This window comes from Cricetulus griseus, chromosome 6 (genome assembly GCF_003668045.3).
Source record: "Cricetulus griseus strain 17A/GY chromosome 6, alternate assembly CriGri-PICRH-1.0, whole genome shotgun sequence".
Taxonomy (NCBI): domain Eukaryota; kingdom Metazoa; phylum Chordata; class Mammalia; order Rodentia; family Cricetidae; genus Cricetulus; species Cricetulus griseus.
This window is the reverse complement of record NC_048599.1, coordinates 154813570-154835611: the sequence shown is the minus strand read 5'-3', so window position 1 is coordinate 154835611 and position 22042 is coordinate 154813570. Positions and strand designations below refer to the sequence as shown.

Below are 22042 nucleotides of genomic sequence, written 5' to 3'. Positions count from 1 at the left end.
TTGGATCACTGTGCACAATGAGTGTGCAGTGACACTGAGACACTGCTAATGACTGCTGCAGCTCTATCAATATTCCTCATTTCTCCACTTCATTCTCTACTTAAATGCTATGCAATGCTAACTCCTCCTGGTGCAACCTTTCAACCCTGCTACATGCATCTGCAATGCTCCCAAGCATATGGTGGCTGCCATGCATCTGCAATGCTCCCGTGCATATGGTGGCCTTCCCTTGCTCCAGATGTATTTCTGTCAGTTCATGCAAAGAGCAGTTGAGTGGTGCTGTGGTCAAAGCTCCTGTCTCTGCAGCTCTGACTAGGGGTACTTGCCCTGACGTTTTTTCTGGAATGACATGGCTGATCCTTCTTGTGGCACTGCTGTTGTTCCTTCATCTCATTTACTTCCTATGGACTCATGCAGATGTCTCAGAACTGCCTAATATCTTTAAACAAATTTCCCAGTGTGTCTCCTAACAGTGGTGAGCAGAGCTTGTGATTCCAGCCAACCAGGAGTGTGGAATTTGCAAGTCTCTGGGAAGTGTCAGAAAGAGACAGCTGTTGCTTACTTTCCCTTCTGTCCTTGCTGCTCTCTGGGAATTAGATGAAGCACCCTGATTTGAGTAACGTTAAGGACTAGTAGAAAAATACTAATATCTCCCTCAAAACGCAAAATTATTTTCCCTGAGTTTGATGGTGTGACTAATATGAGCCAGGCTCATATATTTGAATGCTTGGTCAAGGAGTGGCACTATTTGAGAAGGATTGGGAGGTGTGGCCTTGTTGGAGTAGTGTGTCACTGGGAGTAGGCTTTGAGGTTTCAAAAGCCCAAGCCAAGCCCAGTGTCACTCTTGTTCATGCCCTACCCCTGCCCCTGGCCTCCAGACCAGTATGTAGAGCTCTGAGCTCCTGCTCCAGCATCATGCCTGCCTACCAATGCTCCCCACTGTGATGACAATGGACTCGCCTCTGAAACTGTAAGCAAGCAATATTAGATGCTTTCTTTCATAAGCATGCCTTGGTCGTGGTGTCTCTTCACAGCAATAGAACAGTGACTGTGACACTGAGTCTGTGGCTGCTGCAGTTTGTGTTTCTGCACTTGTTATATAAGATAAACCTCTGCTTAGTTAGTAAACATTTCTGTAAGCAGTAAATAAGCACCAAATGATGAACATAGTGTGTGCTCAGAGCTTTTTATAATTGCTTCTTGGGTGTTCAAAACTGCTTTCTTCTGCATTGATGGTTTCAGATTCAGCACATGTCCAAATGGTCACACACACACACACACACACACACACACACACACACACACACACACACACGGCTTTTTGCCTCTTGCTGAGCAAGTTTATAATAAAACCACTCTACAAATGGATTATCAAAACTTTATTCTTAGTTTTTCTATTGCGGTGAAAAAGGACATAACCAAAAGTAACTTGGGAAGGAAAGGTTTTATTTGTCTTTAGGTCACACTCCATCACTGAGAAAAATCAGGACAGGAACTCAAGGCAGGCACCTGGAGGCAGGAACTGAAGCAAGAGCCATGGACATGGAGAAGCGCATCTTCCTGGCTTGTGCTCTATAGCTTGCTCAGCCAGCTATCTTATCCATCTCAGGACCACCTGCCCTGGGTGGCCCCACCCACAGCGTGCTGAACCTTCCACATCAGCCATTAATCAAGACTACAGGACTGTCTTATAGAGGCATTTTCTCTATTAAGATCCCCTCTTCCCAGAAATGTCTAGGTTTAAAAAAAAAAAACAACCAGTATGTTTATCTTTGCTGATGTTTATAATGCATTTGTAGATAATTTAGAGGCACAGGAGTTTGGACACTTCCTTTTGGTTTTGTTTTATTCTCATTCTATGAAATATGGTTAAGAAATTAAAACTCACGATACCGGGGGAAGACAGGTATCTAGTAAAGGTGAACTGAACAGCCCTAAGCCACCCAAGCACCTGTGACACAACACCTAACACAATAAGTTCATAAGGACATGTTTGCTTTAACAGTCGCCTGGCACCGTTGCCTTCGGGCTTATGAGGCAGAACACAGAGGGAGCCTCTGTGGGACAAGGCAGCTCACAGAGTCTAGAAAGCATGAAGAAGAGAAATTTCTGGGGTCCCAGTGGCTCTTTCCAAGGCACCCCCCCCCCAAGTGATCTCACTTCTTTCCACCAGCCACACCTCTCCAAGGTCCCAGCCTCTCCTAAAATAGCCATAGGCTGATAACCAAACCTTCAACATACAGGCCTCCGAGATACTCCAGATCCAAACTACTGCTGGAGAACAAAATCAACAGCCCTGGAAGGGTGCTTGCCTGGTATGCATGAAGCACTGGGTCAGATCCCAGCTCTGCATACTGCAGACATGGTGGTGTACATCTGTAACCCCAGCTCTTGCAAGGTGGAAATAGGAATCATAACTTCAAGGTAATTTTCTGCTACATGTGGAGTTCAAGGCCAACCTGAACCAAGTGAGATCCTCATATAAGATAAAATACAAAAGTTCTTAACAGTCTGGGAGCTTGAAAGTCCAAGATGCACATCTGACAAGAGCCTTCTGGCTGCCCCGTGGCCCAGAAGGAGATATCGCCTGGATGAGGAGATATTTCCCAAAGATCCCATGCAGCCCCCAGCTTCTGCCTCCTAGCTGCCTGCATGCCCAGCCACTCAGAGCTCTCCACAGCCTTGCCTCCCACCCTCTGGGGATGCTTCTATAAGAGCATCTGAACTGAAAATGTGCAGGCTTTTTCTCCATCTACAAATGACGGTGTAACAGCCAGGTGCACAGCACTGACAGTGTGCTGGGCCATCTGACCTGCATCCATCATCCATCAGCCATTTTCTGAGGTTTGCCCATTACTGGCTCTGCTGAGATCTGTGTCAGTCAGGACAGACTTCACATGCATCCAGGTGTTTTATTCTCACAAATTCCCTTGAAGTATAGGTTTTGCCCATTTGGAGGGAGGGAGGGAGGGAGGGAGACCTAGAGGGTGTTTCATCTGGATTTGGCGAGATTAAATTTTGACAGAGCATTTAGGCATGGCTCCACTACAGACAGGAGTCATCACTGTGTCCTGATGCCCCTCAGTTCAAAACTCAACTCACTGTGGCCCACTGTGGGGCCAGTTAGGGTTGTCTGTAAAGCCCTATCCCCCATCCCCAGCCAAGGCCTGCTCTGTTAGTAAATGTGTATGATGGGACCACTGGGTGCATGTTAACCTCCAAGAGTTGCCCTTTGCCTTGCCATTTTTTCTTTTCCAGGACTACATCTCCAGACTGAGGTTGTTCTGTCAGCCTAGGACAAGAGCATGATGTGGAATAGGGGTCTTAACTCACCCACAAGAAGCAAGAATATTGGAGCAAGAGAAAATGGCTACATAAGAGCCAGATGTGGGGGGGGGGGAATGTTGGCTACTTCAGCATAACCCAGCCTGTTGTGAGTGATACAGACTCCAGCAGAGCCAGAAATAGGGAAGAATCAGAAGATGGATGGATGGATGGATGGATGGATGGATGGATGGATGGATGGGCAGGTGGATGTAGGGGTGGTTGGATGCAGGCACAGGCAGGTACAGGAGTGGGTTCACAAATATTTTTCCCTGAGCTGGAAACAGATGAAGCCATATCTGAGCACACTAGTAGGAACCAGGTTGAAGGAAAAGCTGGGTTCTGACCTTTATTGCCTATGGTTACAGTTCACCTAGTCAATGGAAGGGAATCCAGTTAGGAGACAGAGACATCGGACGCAGGGAAGCTCAGGAGAGAGATGAAGAGGGTAGAGATGGGAGACATGGACAACAGAGAGTCAAAGACGAAACAGAGGACCTAACAATGAGTGAGCAGGAGATGGGAAGAGATGGGGACTCGAGAGGCCTGGGTGTAGGGGGACTGGAGAGTCTCTGAGGAAAAGGAAGGCAAATATTAGAAAACCTGCCAAGAGCTGAGGCAGGAAGGCACCTGCAGCTCTAGTTGTAGCCCCTTGAGTCCTTGCTAGTGGAGGAAGTGGGCCTGGAGGCAGGGAGAAAACTGGATGCCTGGCCACTGCTGGAGCCAAGGCCTCTACTCAACTCTGATCCAATGCTTTGGCTCTGTACGCCACCTCCTGTGCTCGCATGGCCTCGGCTGGTCTCCACATAGCCAGTGGACCCCAGGTAGCTGCTGGAGCTGGTATGTTTGAAGCTCCCACGGCCCACTATAGAGCCCCGGCTGGACGCCAGTGGTCCGCTGGCACTGGCAGAACCCAACGTCCCAGGGCCTGCGGCAGAGCCAGAGTCACCAAAGGTGACATGGCTTATGGAGCCAGTGCCACGGCCTCGGCTTGTCTTGTGGCTCAGAATGGATTCAGGGACTGTGCTGGTCCTCTTGGGGATCCCCAGGGTGGGGCCTGACAGGGAGATCTCAGTAGTGGAGAAAGCCAAGCTCGGGCTGCTGTCCAGCTTCCTTGGGGTCTCCTCCAGGTTCTTGACCTCCATCTGGGGGTGGGCAGCATTAGGGTCCCAACAGGCAGTAGAAGTCCTTATCCCAGCCCTGCGGGCCCACGCTTACCGCCTTCATCACTTGACTCAGCAGCTCCTCCTTGCTCATAGGGTAGTCCTCTTTGACCACAAAACCTGGGGAGTCCTCCCTCGGGTGGGAGAGAGAAAGAAAGTCCAGTGTCATAGCTCTACCTCACACACAGATCACAGTTGTCCTGTGCCATCCCTCCCCTTGGAGCCCCAGAACTCCATCTCTCTACTCTCCCAACTCCCTCCAAACACCCACTTCACCCTCTGTGCCCCAGAAGGCCACACCCACAAGCTATACCAAGCCCTCCATCCCATCCCTTTTGTCTGCCCCATAGAGTCAGTCCTTCCCTGCTCTGCCCAAGCCTCACAGTGTGTCAGGAGGCTGGAGTGGAGTGGTCTTCTTTGGAGGGTCATCTTGGCTCTGTCCCAGTGCCAGAAGGGCAGCATCAGCCAAAGGGGCATGGTTCTGAGAGTGTGGAAGCCTGGAGTTAGCTCAGGCCTAGCCCAGCTCAGCCCCATGCCCAAGTGCCTGCCACCCACCTGGACCACAAGGAAAGCCTGCACTGTGAGGAGTTGCACCAGCCGCTTCTCAATGGTACTCAGGAAGAGGCCCACGTCCCTATCCCTCATGTAGGCCTGGACCCCAAGGAGATCCTTGATGGCACTGCTGTCACACTGAGCCTTGTCGAAGAGAAGCTGGATATCTGGGATCAGAGAAGAACATACCATAAGGTAACTCAGTACATAATAACAACAGCCTCACTGGAAAAGGCAAGGCTCAAAGACTGACTGGGTTTGCCCGGCCCAGGCAGCCAGGCACAAGGTCCATTTAGCCTCAGAGCTCAAGAGGGTACAGGAGATATGACAAGACACTGCCTTGGTGGTGCACCTTGGCTGGAAACAAGCCTATTTTCTACCAACCCAATAATGCCAGGGCTCAGATCCCACCTGGAGCACACGTGTCCCAGGAGACACCCCACTATGGCCCCTCACCCCCAGGCCCTGTGGTTAACGGGCAGAAGCTCCACAGCTGAGTCCCACCTCCCCACAAGGGTGAGCCGTGAGTCTGTCGCTCCTGCAGCCCCCCTTAGAAGCTGCATGCCATCACTGGATAGTCTTTAAACATATAGCTGGGTTTCTGTTTTGTATTTGACTTCCTAAAGGGCTCTTGGCTAATCTGCTAATAACAGCAAAACACCAGAAATTACCTAACTGTCCCTCTGCAGAGAGAGGGACAACTCTGCAACAGCCAGATTATAATAGGTGAACGGTGTCCCTATAGAGTCTAATGTTGGGAGTCTAAACCTCCCCCAGGGTCCTAGAATGGGATTTATTAGGAAGAGACAACGCCACTTAGAGCACAGTAGCTCCTAACACAAGAGGAAAGTGACATTATAAAACAGAAGAGAACACACACACACACACACACACACACACACACACACACACACACGTAAACCCACACATAAAAATAAGTAAAACAACCAGATGTGGTGGCGCACGCCATTCATCCCAGCACTCAGGAGGCAGAAGCAGGCGGATCTCTGTGAGTTCTAGGCCAGCCTGGTCTACAAATCGAGTTCCAGACAGCCAGAGCTGTTACACAGACTCTCGAGACACCCCCCCCACGCCGGCAAAAAAAAAAAAAAGTAAAGAAGAGGTAACATATGGTGTAGATATGAGGTGGGGTAAGATGCTAGACAGGGAAATGAAGCCAGCCAGAGCCAAAGAGACATACAGGAGCAGATCCTTCCTCATAGCCCTCAGAAGTACCAGCCTTCTGGCCTCCAGACTGGTGGGTAAGAAATGCCTATGCTTGAAGTTATGCAGTCCTTGGTTTTGATAGACAACCCACAAGATAATGTTCATGCCAAGAAATGGAATATTCAAATAGCAAGATCTGGACAGCACTGAACATCCTACAGTGTTACCACACTATCAAATTATGATATTGCTGTTATACTCCAAGATACTGACCAATGAGAGATAAGTGAAAACGGCAGAGTAACTAATGGGCTCTCACCCCATCAATGTAAAAATGAAAAGCCAACAATAAGCTGTAGACTCTGTGCAGACTTCATATATTTACAGACATGCATGTGTCAGAGAGAAAGGTTGCGTGCTGAGCTCTGCTGTGAGCCACAGCAGGCCTCCTGCCACCCCCACCTTTTTGTCTTCCCTCCACCGGCACCCTAGCTGACTCCCGAGAGAAGTCTCCAGAGACTCAGAAAGAGGTGCACACCTGGGCCAACCGCAGGTAGCCCTGGGACCCAAAGGTAGTGTGGGCAGTCTCCTGAAAGCTTGCTCAGCTGCCCTGAAGACCAGAAAGGGGGCCAGGACCAGATAACAGGACCAGTTCCCCATCGGGAGAAGCAAGAAAACACTCTAGGTACCACATGACCCCACACATGTGACTGACTTCCTCTGTGACAGGTCCAGGCTCTGATATGGAAGCCAAACAAAGTTCTAGCAAAAAAAAAAAAAAAAAAAAACAAGAGAATAACTTTGTAACCTCAAATAGGTAAAGGCTTCTTATACCACAAAGCCACTAATCACAAACGAGAGTTGAGTACATCTGATCAAGTGTAAAATACATTCCACAAAAAGTGGGAGAGTACCCAACATACAATCAATAACAGATTCAATAGACAATCCTCATACCTCAGAACAGGAAGAACAATCTAATTCATGGCGGGGCTGGAGAGATGGCTCAGCAGTTAAGAGCACTTATTGCTCTTGCAGAGGGTTCAATTCCCACACATGGTGGTTCACACTATCCGTACTCCAGTGCCAAGAGATCTGATGCCCTCTCCTAATGTCTGTAGCAACAAGCATGCACGCGGCGTACATACATAATACATGTAGGCAAACACTGTTGCGTAAAATACGTAAAACTAATTTTTTAAATGTTTAATTACTTAAGTAAATAAATAAATAAAATATGGACTGGCAAGGTGAGTCAGTAGGTGAAGGCTTTTGCTGTCAAGCTGACATCTGAGTTTGATCCCAAGACCCTATATGGTAGAAGGAGAGAACCAACTACAGTAAGCTGTCCTCTGACCTCCACATATATGCCATGGCACACTCATGTGCACTCATGCACACTCAAATAAATTTTAACATTCAAAATGCACAAAGCCAAACAGGAATTCACAGAGGTAGCCATAGGGTGACACTATTACTGACCACTGACTACATAGGGGCCAAAGTGAGTGACTGCTACAGCTATTGTAGAAGGTGACGTGAGAGGCGGGCGGGGGCTGTGACACACGTGTGCACACAGAGGCGCAAAAGGAGACACTGCCATAGTGGCCCATAGCTTTCTTTTTCTTTTTTGGTTTTTTGAGACAAGGTTTCTCTGTGTCACAACCCTAGCTGCCTTGAAACATGTTTTGTAGACCAGGCTAGCCTACATAGCAACTTCCAGAACATTCATAGTTTCATAATAGAGAGACCCTACCTCAGAAAAAACTAAAGAGAAAAGAAAGAAAGAAAGAAAGAAAGAAAGAAAGAAAGAAAGAAAGAAGAAAGGAAGGGAGGGAGGGAGGGAGGGAGGGAGGGAGGGAGGAAGGAAGGAAGGAAGGAAGGAAGGAAGGAAGGAAGGAAGGAAGGAAGGGGGAAAATGAAGCCAAGCATGCATGCATGCTTTTAATCCCAGCGAATCTCTGTGAGTCGAGGCCAGCCTGGTCTACAAAGCTACACAGAGAACCCTGTCTTGAAAAACCAAAAATAAAAATAAGAAAGAAAGAAAGAAAGGAAGGAAGGTAGGAAGGAAGGAAGGAAGGAAGGAAGGAAGGAAGGAAGATGAAAACGAGAAATTGCTCCAAAGGACTGTTCAGCATTTTCCAATAAATATATAAGTACCCTGGCCTGTGACCCAACAATCACACACCTGGACACTCATAAACAGACAGGTAGATGAGAGAATGGATAGACAGACAGATGCACCCCAGATGGGCTGGCAAAAGGTATGGACAGAGAAGCCAATGCAAATGCCTCCTAGTGGCCAGCTCCCCACAGGCACACCCATCCTTCCTAATGGAGAAGCTGGGCTGAGAGAGGAACCCTGGGCACTCACCAGCCTTGAGCTTTTCCACCTGAGCTCGGAGAGCCAGCAAGCGCACCTCCAGCTGCTGAGACTCAGAGCGCACCTTGTCCACATCCTGCTGCAACACTCTGCACTGCTGCTCTTGCTGCAGGTGCTGGCTATCCTGACTGGCATGCTCACTGACTAAGGCTTCCTGCATCTACAGGGACATGGGGCAGGAGCTGAGTCGGCTCTAGCCCTGGGGAGGCAGGAAGGGTTCGGGGAGGGTGGGCCTGGCTCACCTCTTTAATCTCTTCGTGAAGGTGGTGTAGCTCGGAGTTCTGCTCATTGATGAAGTTAAACTCAGCAAAGTTGCGTTCCTCCACTGGAGGCAGGGTCCAGAGGGATGGAGTTAGAAAAAGACAGATGGCTAAGGGCTAAAAGATGACAGAAACAAAGGCAGAAAAAAAACAAGAAGGAGTACACACAAGGATGCAGAAACCTTCACTCATAGCAAGAGGCAGTGACAGCCACAGAGGGACACCAACACACTAGAGAGACAGGTGTACGATAAAAGGAGATTCCAGAAGACCCCAGGAAACAATCTGTAGTAGGGAGAGAGGAAACAGAGAGAGAGAGAGAGAGAGAGAGAGAGAGAGAGAGAGAGAGAGAGTGTTGAGGGACAGGCGTGGAGAGAGGAAAGAAACAGAGATGAAGACTCAAGGGAGGGACCCAAGGGAGGGAGAAAGATTAGGGAGGGAGCCCAAATAACAACTGCAAACAGGTTGAAGTCCCCAGGCCAAAACAAGGTGCACAGCGATGCAGGCTGTGCTGGGCAGACCCACCTCCTCGTCCACCCTCCACCCACTCACGCTCCAGGTATTTTTCCACCAACTGGTCAGGGTCGCTCTCGCCGGTCAGCTGAGCCAATTTGCTCAGAGTGTCCTCAAAACGCAGCACTAGCTTCTCTTGGGAGGTCTTTCGGAGTCCTTCTGCCACCTCCAAGGCTGTGGGTAACACAGGGCTTTTGAGGATTCCAGGATCCTGAGCAAAGCCCACTCTCCCCAACAGGATCTGCCCACTCAGCGGCTCCACTATCCTCTCCCACCAGGCCGGGTCCCTTTCTCCTTTGCCCCCACCTTCTCCCAACGGGCTTCTCCCTCTCAGAGGGGCTGGGGATTTTGAACGCGGGGGCCCTGGGTTAGGCTGGAGCACTGGCCTCACCTCTCTGCTCTTGCTTCTGCACAATGTCGGGATCCGGCTGTCGGTCATGGTTCTTGAGCTTGAGGAATCGGTGTAGCTGCTCCAGATGTGATATCTGTCGCAGCAAGATCTGGGCCTCTGTCTCACTCTGAGCCAGCTCCTTCACTGCACGCTCCCGCAGCACGCCCATCTTGGTCTTGGCCTCTTCCCTGGGGGAGGTTGGGCATATCAGTAAAAACAGAAGATGGGCGAGTGATTGAGCTGGGGTCAGCCTGGGCATGAGGGCGGACAGTGCCAGCTGGCTTCCCGAGGATGCTCACAAAAGGCAAAGAATGTTCTAGGCTGGAAGGGCTGGGTCAGAATGGGGCTAGATATAACAAGCCTGGTGGACACACAGGGGGCACAGAAGCCAGACATAGAGACCAGGAATCATGTGCCCCGTTACTCAGAAAGGCAAGGGATGTGATCAGGCCCTGACAGAGATGATCCCCAGACTCAGAAAGGGCAGCCTGGGTAACACTGGAGTGTGGATGCTCTGTAGCTAGAAATGGGTGCGGCTGGGCAGTCAGGTCTTTTCCACACTCCAGCACACCACATTAAGGCTGGAGGACCCTTGCCTAATATGGGTCTAAAGCTTTCTTATCATAAATGGCAAATAGTCCCTGCCCTGGCCCATTCCAGTTCTGATCTCATCTCTGTCAACTTTGGGGTTCTCCTCGCAGAGCCGCCCCTGAGAGCTAGTTTGGGTCATTCTCCTACCTACAGAGCCTCCCCAGGCAATAGTAAGCCCCAGCCCCAAGGGACCTCTTGGCTGGTCAAGCCACACATCCCCAGAACAGAAATCAGCCTGTCCCTGTGCCCCACCTGACTGTCCACTGCAGGTAGCTAAATGAACTGACCACTAGGCCATCAGGCAGAGAGAATCAGATTCCCTCCCTCAGAGTCAGAACTGAGAGAGCAGGTGAAAACAAGACCAAGGATAGGAGGATGCCTAGACAGAAGGACAGAGGTCACAGGTCAGCTGAGGTGCGGAGAAGGCTGACTGTGCGCTCCCACAGCTACAGCTGCTTCTGAGTACAGAACGGTTCTCCATAGAGGCCTCCGGGGCTCCCAGCCCCTGGTAACCAGCCCTGAGTGTGTCTTCAGGCCTGAAGCTGTCACAGGTGGAATTCCCTATTTACACACACGCAGGGAACAGAGTGTAGAGTCAGGGACATTTTGGGGGTTCTGCCCATCTTTGTGAATCTCCAACCTTCCTGTCCCCCACCCCTACTGCCTCTGCTACCTAAGTGCCCCTGGGGGCTTACCTGGCAGTGTAAGCAGAGGTAGAGGAAGTGCTGAGAGCTCCCACCATCTCCCGAAGCAGGTGGATCTCCTACAGGGACACAATGAGCTGACTTCCTCCAGCCTTCCCACCAAGAAGGGGCAGTCCCAGGCCTCTACCACAGACCCACCTATGAGCAGCTGTCAAAGAAAGGGTTTTTGTTTTTGTTGGGGGAGGGTGGATTTTTTTTTTTTTTTTGAGATAGGGTCTCACTGTGTATTTCTGGCTATCTTGAACCTATATCGAGCAGACTGACCTTGAATCAGAAAAAGGGTTTTAATGAGGTCCCAAATGAGAGGAAAACCAGGAGGACGAGTGGGACAGATAACTGGAGCTCACTTGGGGACTGCTCACCCAGAAGAACCACCCAACCTGCCCTCAGTTTGGAAATCTGATTGGAAGTTGTTACTATACTGGGATTCTGTACGGTGTATCCACCAAGGGTCTTGGGATGGGAGCTTGGTCCCTGGGTGAAAATACTGGGAAGTACTTGGACTTTTAAATGGTAGAGCCTACTATAAGCTTGCTAAAGGCACTGACCTCAGAAGAGACAGAGGCTTTCCAGGTCCAACCCTCTGTATCTCACTTGAGTTGACATTCCCCTCATGCCATGTTGTGGTGGACCAAGGCCCTAGACAAAGCAGCCTGTGCAGTTTGGATTCTTCACCTCTGACACTGTGAGCTAAGTTAATCTCTTTACTCTCTAACATTCCCAGCCTCAAACTACTTTGCTATATTGACAGACTAACACATGCTGTGACCGTATAATTCTGTTTTCTAGATCCCTGGAGGTAGCCATGTGTCTTCAGTAAAAAAGAAGGAACAGCTGGGACACTACACACCCATCTACAGACACAAAGCAGCAAACACATGTGCATATAGACACACACACACACACACACACACACACACACACACACACCTTTTCAAAAAGAAACCAGGGCTAGATAACCAGAAACTGAAGAAATTGGTAATGCAGGACCACCAGATGTGAGATAGAAGAAAAGCTTTGCCGATATGTTTCCTAGGATGGCTTTTGGAGGTTTGGCTTGGTTTTATGGCGATGGGGGTCTTGGCAGGGGCTTGGGCATGAGCCAAAGAGCCACACTACGGTTCTTTTTATTTTGAGACAGGGTATAGATCTATAGTCCAGGCTGGCCTGCAACTGCCTTCCTGCCTCTGCTCCGGAGTGACGAGAAGACAGATATATGACGCTGTGCCAGCCCCTTTGGAACTTTTTTGTTTGGCTTGTTAGTGTTTTACAGATTTATAAGATAAATTAAGTCAACAAAGACAGGAGAGAACACTAAAAGGGAACAAGGCAGGCTGCACCCTCGGCGGGCAGAGCTCAACCACCAAAACCACAGCATAAAAACTGATTACAGACAAAAGCAAACAAACCTAACTGTTTCAGATGAAAAACAAAACCATGCAGAAGACTGAGAAACAAGAACTAGCCAGGGAGACTCTCAACAGATCTTCTGAATAGGTCCACGCTCAAGCCCTCCTAGGGAGAGACTGACAGCAAGGGTGGGCCATCCAACAGGGTGGGGTTGCCTACAGTGTGCTGGCAATCTGCTATGTCCTGAGGACATAAGCTATACGGAGGAAGGAGAGGAGAGGGCAAGGAAAACCCCATGACATAGTCACAGTGGTATCACTTGGCCCTAAACCTAGATTTTCCAATGCCTACTCACCACTAGAAAAACAAAAAACCAGGACTTTAAAGAGATGGCTCAAGGATTGAGCAGTTTACAAGCACCTGTATCTCCAGCTCCAGATGACCTGTGCACATATACACAAACCCACAAACAGACACACAAGCACATAATTAAATGTTAAAAACAAAATATTTTTAAGAGAAAGGAAATGGGAACTTGGAGAAATAGCAAAGTGCGGGGCTAAAGGGCAGAAAAAGTAAGGAGACCATTCACTGCACTTCCTCTGCCAGAAAGTAAAGAGCCACTCACAAAAGAAACAGGAGAGAACAGGAGAGAGGGCAGGGAAGGGATAGTGAAGATGGCCCAGAGGACGGAATTCAGAGTGAAGCTGCTGTCCCTGCATGGGAGTGAAATGAGAGATGTGTTCTTCCTTCTCTCCCCCTGCACTGAGGTGGTCCTGGGCCCTAGGAGTTCTGCCTGTGGCACAGAGCTGGAAAGGGGTGACAGGGCGTGGGCCCCCTTTCCCCACCTTCTTCAGCTTGCGGTCCATGTTCAGATATCGGCCCCTCCCAATGCGTAGCAAGTTCAGCTCTTCCCGGAGGGTCGAATTCCTCACCAGCTGGATGTCAAAGTGACAGGTGACCTGGGGTGGGTGTTAGAGCACTTATGAGGTTGGGTACCTGCCAGAGGTGGGGACCACCCCATTCCCTCCAGGGGAACCTGAAACCTACCCACCCCAGGATCCTTTGTTCTCCTTCTAATGGGAGCCCCAAACCCACAGTGTCTGTCTTCCTGGGAGCCTCAGGTCCATCCCAGAGAGCCCGAGGCACACACACCCTGTCCAGCTGGTCTTCTAGGATCCTGATCCTTCTCTGTATCTTCATCTTCTGATCCAAGACAGCAGCAGGAGTTGAGACTTCCTTCCTCTGGATAAGGATATGGTTCTCCCACTCCTGGATCTGGAGAGAAGCAGCACCTGTCACATGCCTGGGACAGATGCATCAGTATCTGCCATCCCTGTAGTCACTGGAACCAAGTCTGGGCAACCATGGGGACTGTAGCCCAAGATGAGCCAGCTCTACCCCTCCTGGTGGTGTTCTTATTTTTTATTTAGTTCGGTTGTGTTCTTTTGAGACAGGGTCTCACTGTACATCCCTGGCTGGTTTGGAACTCACTATGAAGACTAGGCTGGCCTTCAACTTAGAGATTCACCTGCCTCTGCCTCTCCTGGTGTTTTTGGAGATGTACAAGAGATGGAAGAGTTGTCATTGCTTTCATGGTCCCCAGAAAGAGAAGGATGATGGAAGACTAAAGCAGCAGGTACTGAGGTTACCCAGGGTCCGAAGAGCCCCCAGTTACTGTTATAGGCTAGATAGTGTCCCTAGAAATGCCTATCAAACATCCTGACCTCCAGTAGCTCAGAATGTGACCTAGAGACAAGTTACCAACAGAATGAGACCAGGACAGCCTGAGCTACACTGAGACCCTGAGGAGGCAGGGGATGGACTCCTGCTGAGCCCTGGGGAAACAACCCAGCCAGTACCTTGATCTTGGACAGTGGTCTCTGGAATTGAGAATCAATTTCAAGTGGATCACCCCATGAGGAGACCTTGTTCCAGGAAGCAAATGCACATGCACCCACGTGCCAACTCTAGGGTCTCCCATGGACATGCAACATGTGATGCCAGGACACATGGGCATAGGTCATACCTACATGGGCTAACAGACACGCCTAGTGGCTTGAGGGTTTAACCACAAGGTGGCAGTGTTTGTCTTCCAGCAAGGTGACATTCTCCTGAACCAGTTTTCAGTGGTTGCTATGACAAAAATCAAACCAAATACAAACCCAAAAATGTTACTGTTGGGGGAAACTGAGCAAAATGTACAGGGGGACTCTGAAAATCCACCAACACCCCAGTTAAGTTTCCAATCACAACACTGGGCTTGGGTAGTTTACACCTTTAAGTCTAGCACTGGAGAGGCAGAGGCAGCTGGGTCTCTGAGCACAGCTGGGCCTACACAGTGAGACCAGGATAGCCAGAGCTACATAGTGAGACTCTGCCTCAAAAAAACCAAACAAATAAACAAACAAGAAAGCCGGGTGGTGGTGACCCAAACCTTTAATCTCAGCACTTGGAAGTTCAAGGTCAGTCTGGTCTACAGAATGAGTTCCAGGACAGTCAGGGCTACACAGTGAAACCCTGTCTTGGAAAAGAAAATGTTTTCTCAATAATACTTTTTGTTAATTTTGAATTCTGAGAGTTGAGTTGTGTGCAATACAGAAGCAGATGCCCTGAGGGCCTTGGGTATCGATTGACCAGCAGGCCAACTCAGAAATGTAAGAAGGAACCAAGCCAAAAACACACACCTAAATGGTGAGTTTCAGGAATAAAATAGAGCACTGGAGAATGGTCTCAGCAGTTAAGAGCACTTGCTGCACTTGACATGATGCACAAGGACCTGTAACTCCAGTTCTGGGAGATCTGATGCTCTCTTCTGTACTCACAGGTACCTCCGTGCAAAATACACATCCACATACTTCACACAGACACACATAAGTTAAAAAAAAAAGGAAGGAAGGAAGGAAGAAAGAAAGAAAGAAAGAAAGAAAGAAAGAAAGAAAGAAAGGGAAATTTTAAAAAGACAAATATGGCCTGGCATTGGTGGCACGTGCCTTTAATCCCCAAACTGGGGAGGCAGAAGCAGACATATTTCTGTGAGTCTGAGGCCAGCCTGGTCTACAGAACGAGTGCCAGGCCAGGCTCCAAAACCACAGAGAAACCCTGTCTCGAAAAACTAAAACTAAAACAAACAAACAAAAAATAAGAATGAAATATAAACATTTTCCAATCTATGCATATTACTTTTACAGATGGCTCCTGACTTGACCTGTGGTGGCTAAAACATAGCTGTCAAACACACAGCACTAGGGTCAGCTGGGATGACTCAAACCCACAGGTTTGCCAGGACTCTAAGGCAGTGCCACACTGCTGCTGCTGTGGGAACTGACCACTCTTAAAGTTCTCTGTCTGCATAACTGTACTAGTCAGTTTCTATTACTACAACAAACATGTAGAAGCAACTGCATTAGTAAGAGCAAATGCTTATGTGGCTCACAGATCTAGGAGTTCCAGCCTAGATCCCCTCCTCTTGCTTTGGATGCCTGGGAGAAGGTGCTAGATAAGGATGGTGGAGTGTCAGCATCAAAACAAACCTATCCACAAGGAGCCAGAGCCAGTCTTGAAAAAAACAATACAAAACAAAAAACCCCACACTTCCCAAAGTTAGGAAGCAGTCTTTTCCAATGGTTAAAGGTATTCAAAGCTGCTTTTTCAAGCTAAAATTTAGAGCTTGGGAGACAATTTTATTATGCTTGGTACACTGCAGACATGGGATTCTCCTGTAGCCCAGACTGGTCTCAGAACTTACAGCAACCTTCCTACCTCAGTTTCCTGAGTGCTGGTTTTACAGAAGTAAAAACCATCCTTAGCTCTGGATGGAGGCTTTTGGTAGCTCCATCTTTTAGATAAGGTCGCCGCTGTCGAGGCTTACAATTCCTACAACGTCTGATGGGATGACCCACCTGCTTGTCCAGTGCCCGGGTCTGCTCCTGCAGCGCCTCGATTTCGACCTGAACCTGGACCCTGCACTTGAGTAGCTTGTCCATGTCCTCCAAATGCTTGGTGTCTCTCAGTCGCTTGACCTGGCTCTGTGCCACGCTGATCTGCATCTGGAGCTTGGCTCGCAATACCTCCAGCTGCCGAATCTCCTCGCTGTTGGTGAGCAGCAGGCAAAAAGGTCCACACCAGCAAGCCCGCAGCAGCAGCACAGCGCTCACAACCAGCTCCTGCCTGCTGCCCCTCACTGAGACCCAAACCTCCCCCTGACCCTGCACTTCTCCCAACCCCTGCCCTCATCTATTCCTCCCCTGCCTCCTCCTTTCCCAAGCACCTGACTCTCCAAGATCCCACAGCCCTGGCACTCTGTACCTCCTCCAGTCCCTACCCCATATTCTGTCCCTTTCCCCACTACTCCTCTCCTGCCCCTGCACTGCCCTACCCCTCTTTCCTCCTTCCCTCCTCCTAGGACTCAGAAGTCTTGCTTATATTCTTCTCCCAGCTCACAGTTGCTTGCTGATGCGCTGATGAACCTCCTTGCTGTATGCCCGGCGTTCACCCTCCATCACCTTGCATTGTCTTTGCAGGCGGCTGAGCTCCCAATCCACTGTGGGTGAGACCAGGCAAAGGACTCAAAGGGGATCAGGACTGCCAGATCCCCAGAACCTAGGCATCCTGGTCCCTTTAGGGTCTTGCAAACTGCAACTGTGCTGCAATCCTAACCCTGTGTCTCCCAAGCCAAGCTGACCTCTGCTATTTTCCTAACCCATTCTGGCTCCCAAGAGGCCTCCTGGTCTCTGGCACCAGGGACTAGAGAAAAGTGGCTCCCTCTTAGCCTTCAGTGGGTGGCCTCTCTCCTTTGTCTGTCTGTCTGTCTGTCTGTCTGTCCCTCTCTCTCTCTCTCTCTCTCTCTCTCTCTCTCTCTCTCTCTCTCTCTCTCTTTCATGTCTCTCTCCCTCCCTCCCTCCCTCCCTCCCTCCCTCCCTCCTCTCTGATTGTGCTCTGGGCTAATGCTTCACCCCTTCCCACAGAGCCTCTTACCCAGCTTCCCACTCATCTCCCTACAAAGTCCCCACGGACTTCCCACACCTGGAATGGGCCCTTCCTTCTTGGATACCAAGGAGTCTGCTCTACCTACCCCTTCAGTCTTTCCCATCAACTTCCCACCTTCCCAGCCCCTCAACTGAGAACTGACCCAAATCAGTGCCCTCAGTACCAAGACTGAGAAATCCTACTCTCCTACCCTAAGCATATACTGCTTATGCTTGTCTCTCTTCTTTGGGCTTTTTATTTTATTTTATTTTATTTTATTTTAAGACAGGGTTTTTTACCATGTAGCTCTGCTTGACCTGAAACTCAAACTGCCTCTGCCTGCCCGGCTCTGGTATGAAAGGTGTATGCCACCACACCGGTGCTTTTTCTTTTTCTGATTTAAATAACATTTATGTAGTGTAAGGAGGAGCCAGAGGGAGGTGGCTCTCTTCTTTTACCACGTGGAAGGCTGTCAGGCTTGGTGCCAAAAGTCTTGCTCTTTGAACCGTCTCACCGGTCCTCCCCTGACTATTTCTGGATGTCCTGGGCCCCACTCAAACCTCTCCTGAAGTCCGAGGACTTCCCGGGCACCCCACTTGGCTCCTCCATATGTCAGAAGCCCCCTACGTCCCGGTTCGAATCTGCCCCCAGGAAAGGGCGCTCCTGGGAGGCCTCGCCAGTCTGGCTCTGGAACTTGGAGAAACTGGGAACAGAAAAGGAACTTCGGAGGAGAGGTGGAATCATGAATTACCCGGTCCCTCCAGGAAGAACTCGCTTCCTTCTTCGGAGCGGGCGCTCCTGGCTGACAGGCCCAAACGCATCCTGGGCACAGAGGCGGCGCTCCTGCGGAGGACACCAGGGCGTGCAAGTCAGAGCATAGGGCGACCGACAGCGCTGCGGCCTCTGCGGGCCTCCACTCCTCAGGGGCCACGCCGGGACATCGCTCACCCCAAACACACAAGTCGGGGTCCCGCGGCTTGACTCGGACTCGGTCCCTAAGGCGCCTCTCCGCACCTCCCGGCCCCGGCCTGCTGCGGGAGGGCGGGGGCGAAGTCTCGGCTCCACTTGTCTGAGGTCCTGTCCTAGCTGCTCCACACTCACTGTTGTGATCCGGTTACTGAGGAGACAAGAAGCCAATAAAGCCGAGGGCAGCGGCAGGGGAGGGCCGAGGGGGAGGAGGGCCGAGGGGGAGGGTTGATGGGGAGGGCCGAGGGGAGGAGGGCCGAGGGGAGGAGAGTTGATGGGCAGAAGAGTTGATGGGGAGGGCTGAGGAGGAGGGCCGAGGGGGAGGGTTGATGGGGAGGGCCGAGGGGAGGAGGGCCGAGGGGGAGGAGGGCCAAGGGGGAGGCGGGTCGAGGGGGAGGCGGGTCGAGGGGGAGGAGGGCCGAGGGGGAGGGTTGATGGGGAGGGCTGAGGAGGAGGGCCGAGGGGAGGGTTGATGGGGAGGGCCGAGGGGAGGAGGGCCGAGGGGGGAGGAGGGCCGAGGGGGAGGAGGGCCGAGGGGGAGGAGGGCCGAGGGGGAGGGTTGATGGGGAGGGCCGAGGGGAGGAGGGCCGAGGGGGAGGAGGGCCAAGGGGGAGGCGGGTCGAGGGAGAGGCGGGTCGAGGAGGAGGAGGGCCGAGGGGGAGGCCGAGGGGGTCGAGGGAGAGGCGGGTCGAGGGGGAGGAGGGCTGAGGGGGAGGGCCGAGGGGGAGGGTTGATGGGGAGGGCTGAGGAGGAGGGCCAAGGGGGAGGAGGGCCGCAATTGTAGCTACGCAAACAATTTTATGGTTGGGGTCACGACAACATGAGTGGTGTTAAAGGGTCCAGCGTTAGTAAGGTTGAGAACTTCTGCCCCAGGAGGAGCCAGGAGTCTGTAAGGAGCTGAGTCTGAGAGAGAGAGACACAGACAGAGAGACAGAGTCAGAGACAGAGAGACACAGAGAGAGGAGGGGGAGAAGGGTTGAGGGGGAGGGCCGGGGGGAGGGTTGAGGGGGAGGAGGAGGAGGGCAAAATTCAGGGGACACGAGTTTTGGAAGGAGGGGATGCCCGCTGAGGGGCGGGGTTGAGAAGACCTGCGACCCTGGGTCCACCACCCACAGGGCCTGCCTGTCAGATATTTTCATTACGATTCGATTCGTAATACTAACAAAACTACAGTTGTGACGTAGCTACGCAAACAATTTTATGGTTGGGGTCACGACAACATGAGTGGTGTTAAAGGGTCCAGCGTTAGTAAGGTTGAGAACTTCTGCCCCAGGAGGAGCCAGGAGTCTGTAAGGAGCTGAGTCTGAGAGAGAGAGACACAGACAGAGAGACAGAGTCAGAGACACAGAGAGACAGGGAGGGGCGGGGCTTCGGGAAGGTCTCGGATTGAAACAGGGAGGGTCAGCGGAGCCAGAGTGTAAACAGGAAAGAGGAGGGGCTTGGATGTTGTTGGGGCGGGGCTCCGCTACTTTAAGGGGAGGGACTGCAGGCCGAGGGGTGGAGTCAGGGTCCTGAGAGAGAGGAACTATGGGGGAGGCGCTCTGGGCCTGTAGGGAGCGGGGACTGAGAGGGAGCGGCCAGAGGGTTTAGTGAGAAGGCGGAGCTTAGGGACCGTAAAAGGCGGGGCTCTAGGCTTGGGGGCGGGCCCTGTTATTTAAACGGAGCGAAGTCGTGGAGGGACACTCGCTGTCAGGATGTGGGGGGCGGGCCCTCGGGATCGGGAGGTCAAAATGGGATGCGTGAAGCTCAGACTCTGGGCAGCGTGAATCCGGGGAGCTGAAACTGAAGGCGCCTGGAGAGAAACGTTTAGAAGACTAGACTTTGGGGCTAGGCAGGATCCTTCGGTACCTGTCCAAGAAATGCGCGCCTTGGACTGGTTATTTGGGGAATTTATGGTTCGGAGAAACGCTCACCACTGTTCCTACACAGGCTCACTACGCATGCGCGACCAACGGTTTGTGGGCGCGTAGGGCCGAGGCGGAAGTGAGAGTGGGCGGAGCCTACAGCGGTCCCTTCTTCGGGCCAAGCACTTCATCCCACGTGTTCCTTCTACGAGCAAGCTGTGGGCGCCGCTGCCAGCAGGCTGGGTGTGCCTGACGCCTGCGGTTTCCTGTGGAGGAAGTGGCTGCGATGCTGAGCTCCTCCGAGGCCTGGGCAGGGGAGATCCCGCCACCACCCTTGGTCTCCAGATACTTACACTTCTATGGGTCACTGTTGTTGGGGATTCCCTAAACGCCTCCTCTAGGTACCGAACTGTTTCTACTCTTTCAAGGAGTGTTAAAGCCGTTCCCAGCTTCCTCAACCCGTTAGCATGTTCCGTGCTCCTGGCACCAACACCCCTCCCAGGCCTGGGATGCAGCCTCCTGTCCCTGCAATACCCCAGTATTGTCCTCAGTGACCCACTCTCCACTCCCTCGAGGATCAGAGTTAGATTTCCCCGAGTCTGGCACCCTCCCCTCCAGCTACCCTCATTTAGGATACTCAGTGGACCGAAGTATTTGCCCTGTCTTCAATTACTAGAGCCTCTGAACCAGAGTTCCCCTGACTCCACTTGAAACCCCAATGCCTGCTGTAAGTTGCACAAAACTGCCAAGCACTGCTCCAGAGCTATGTTACCCAGTACTCTACCCCTCTTTTACAGATGAGGAAGCATGGACAGGTCGTCAATAATTTGCCTGGGGCCACACAGCCAGCAAGTGGCTCCAGTCTAGCCAGCTCTCACCCCCAGCTCTGGCCCCATCAGATGGCCACACATCCCATCACCCAGGTCCCCAGCCCTTACTTCATCAGAACCAGAACTCGGTCCCCTGATAAGGAATGCAGATATACTCAGTCATCACACACAGCCTGAAATCAGTGTCCTGAGAATAAACAATGACAGCTCACATTACCTTGCTGTGAGAATTCTAATGGGCTGCCACAACACTTCCAGTAAAATCCAGGTTCCTCCGTGAATGTTGAAGGGAATTCTCTGATGTCCCTGGTCACCACACCCTAGGCTCCCTGTGCTCCAGCCACACTGGCCCTTCTGTATGCTCTCCAAACAACAGGAGCTTGTTCTCAGGGCCTGAGAATTTTTCTTTTCTCCCCAATGTCCAAATGACTGCTTTCCTTGAATTTCAGGTCATATATGTCCTCCAAGAGGCCTTCCAGGGTTATACTGTTTTACTTAGCCCCCCACCCATCCACCCACCCAGTCATTATTTCCATCACTCTATTTTCTTTACTGGCTGTATATTGTAACCACTATACAGATTAGCAAACTGAGGCCCAGGGAAGTGAAATAACCTACTCAAAGTCACAAAACTGGAAAATGGTGGCACTGGCATTCTTAAAGTCTACATCCTGCTCCTTTCCATGGATCCATACTTTTTGTCCCACCTCAGAGTCAGCCCAAAGTTTGATCTATGCCACAAGAGTCTAGCCTTCTGCAGACTCCTGTGTCATCCACTCTGCCCCAAACCCCGTCAAAGACAGCAGACATGCGGTCCAAGGAGGTAATGTGCCCCACCTGAAGGCCCCAAAGACTTCTCATCTGAGCCCTGAAAAGAGGTCCCAGAACATGTCCACTGTACCACTGGTGGGCAGAGAATAAGGAACCAAGTTCTTGTGCCCTCCCCTGCCTGCAGAGCTCAGCTGGGCGAGGCCAAAGTGGATATAAAGGGGTTGGTATATATTGAGAGCTAAGAGAAGCAGAAACCACCAGAGGA

At 51.2% G+C, this 22042-nt stretch overlaps 1 protein-coding gene across 5 annotated transcripts; it reads right to left on the bottom strand.

Moving 5' to 3' along the window:
* Positions 1 to 1429: 1429 nt before the first annotated feature.
* Ccdc114 (coiled-coil domain containing 114) lies at positions 1430 to 20375 on the bottom strand. Of its 5 annotated transcripts, XM_027420560.2 has the most exons (16): positions 20246 to 20375; positions 18315 to 18483; positions 18118 to 18209; positions 16842 to 16941; positions 16301 to 16490; positions 13554 to 13676; positions 13247 to 13360; positions 11040 to 11107; positions 9754 to 9941; positions 9402 to 9536; positions 8832 to 8914; positions 8581 to 8749; positions 5043 to 5206; positions 4871 to 4968; positions 4543 to 4621; positions 2893 to 4469 (listed from the first exon to the last, which is right to left on the bottom strand). In XM_027420560.2, the coding sequence occupies exons 3-16, from the start codon at positions 18185 to 18187 to the stop codon at positions 3963 to 3965; spliced, it is 2088 nt and encodes a 695-aa protein (XP_027276361.1). In that variant the 5' UTR covers positions 18188 to 18209; positions 18315 to 18483; positions 20246 to 20375; the 3' UTR covers positions 2893 to 3962. The 5 variants fall into 5 exon arrangements, with proteins under 5 accessions (XP_035303049.1, XP_035303050.1, XP_035303051.1 ...); XM_035447158.1 differs by lacking the exon at positions 20246 to 20375 and having other exon boundaries at positions 1430 to 4469; positions 18315 to 18565; XM_035447159.1 differs by lacking the exon at positions 20246 to 20375 and having other exon boundaries at positions 1430 to 4469; positions 18118 to 18565.
* Positions 20376 to 22042: the final 1667 nt, after the last annotated feature.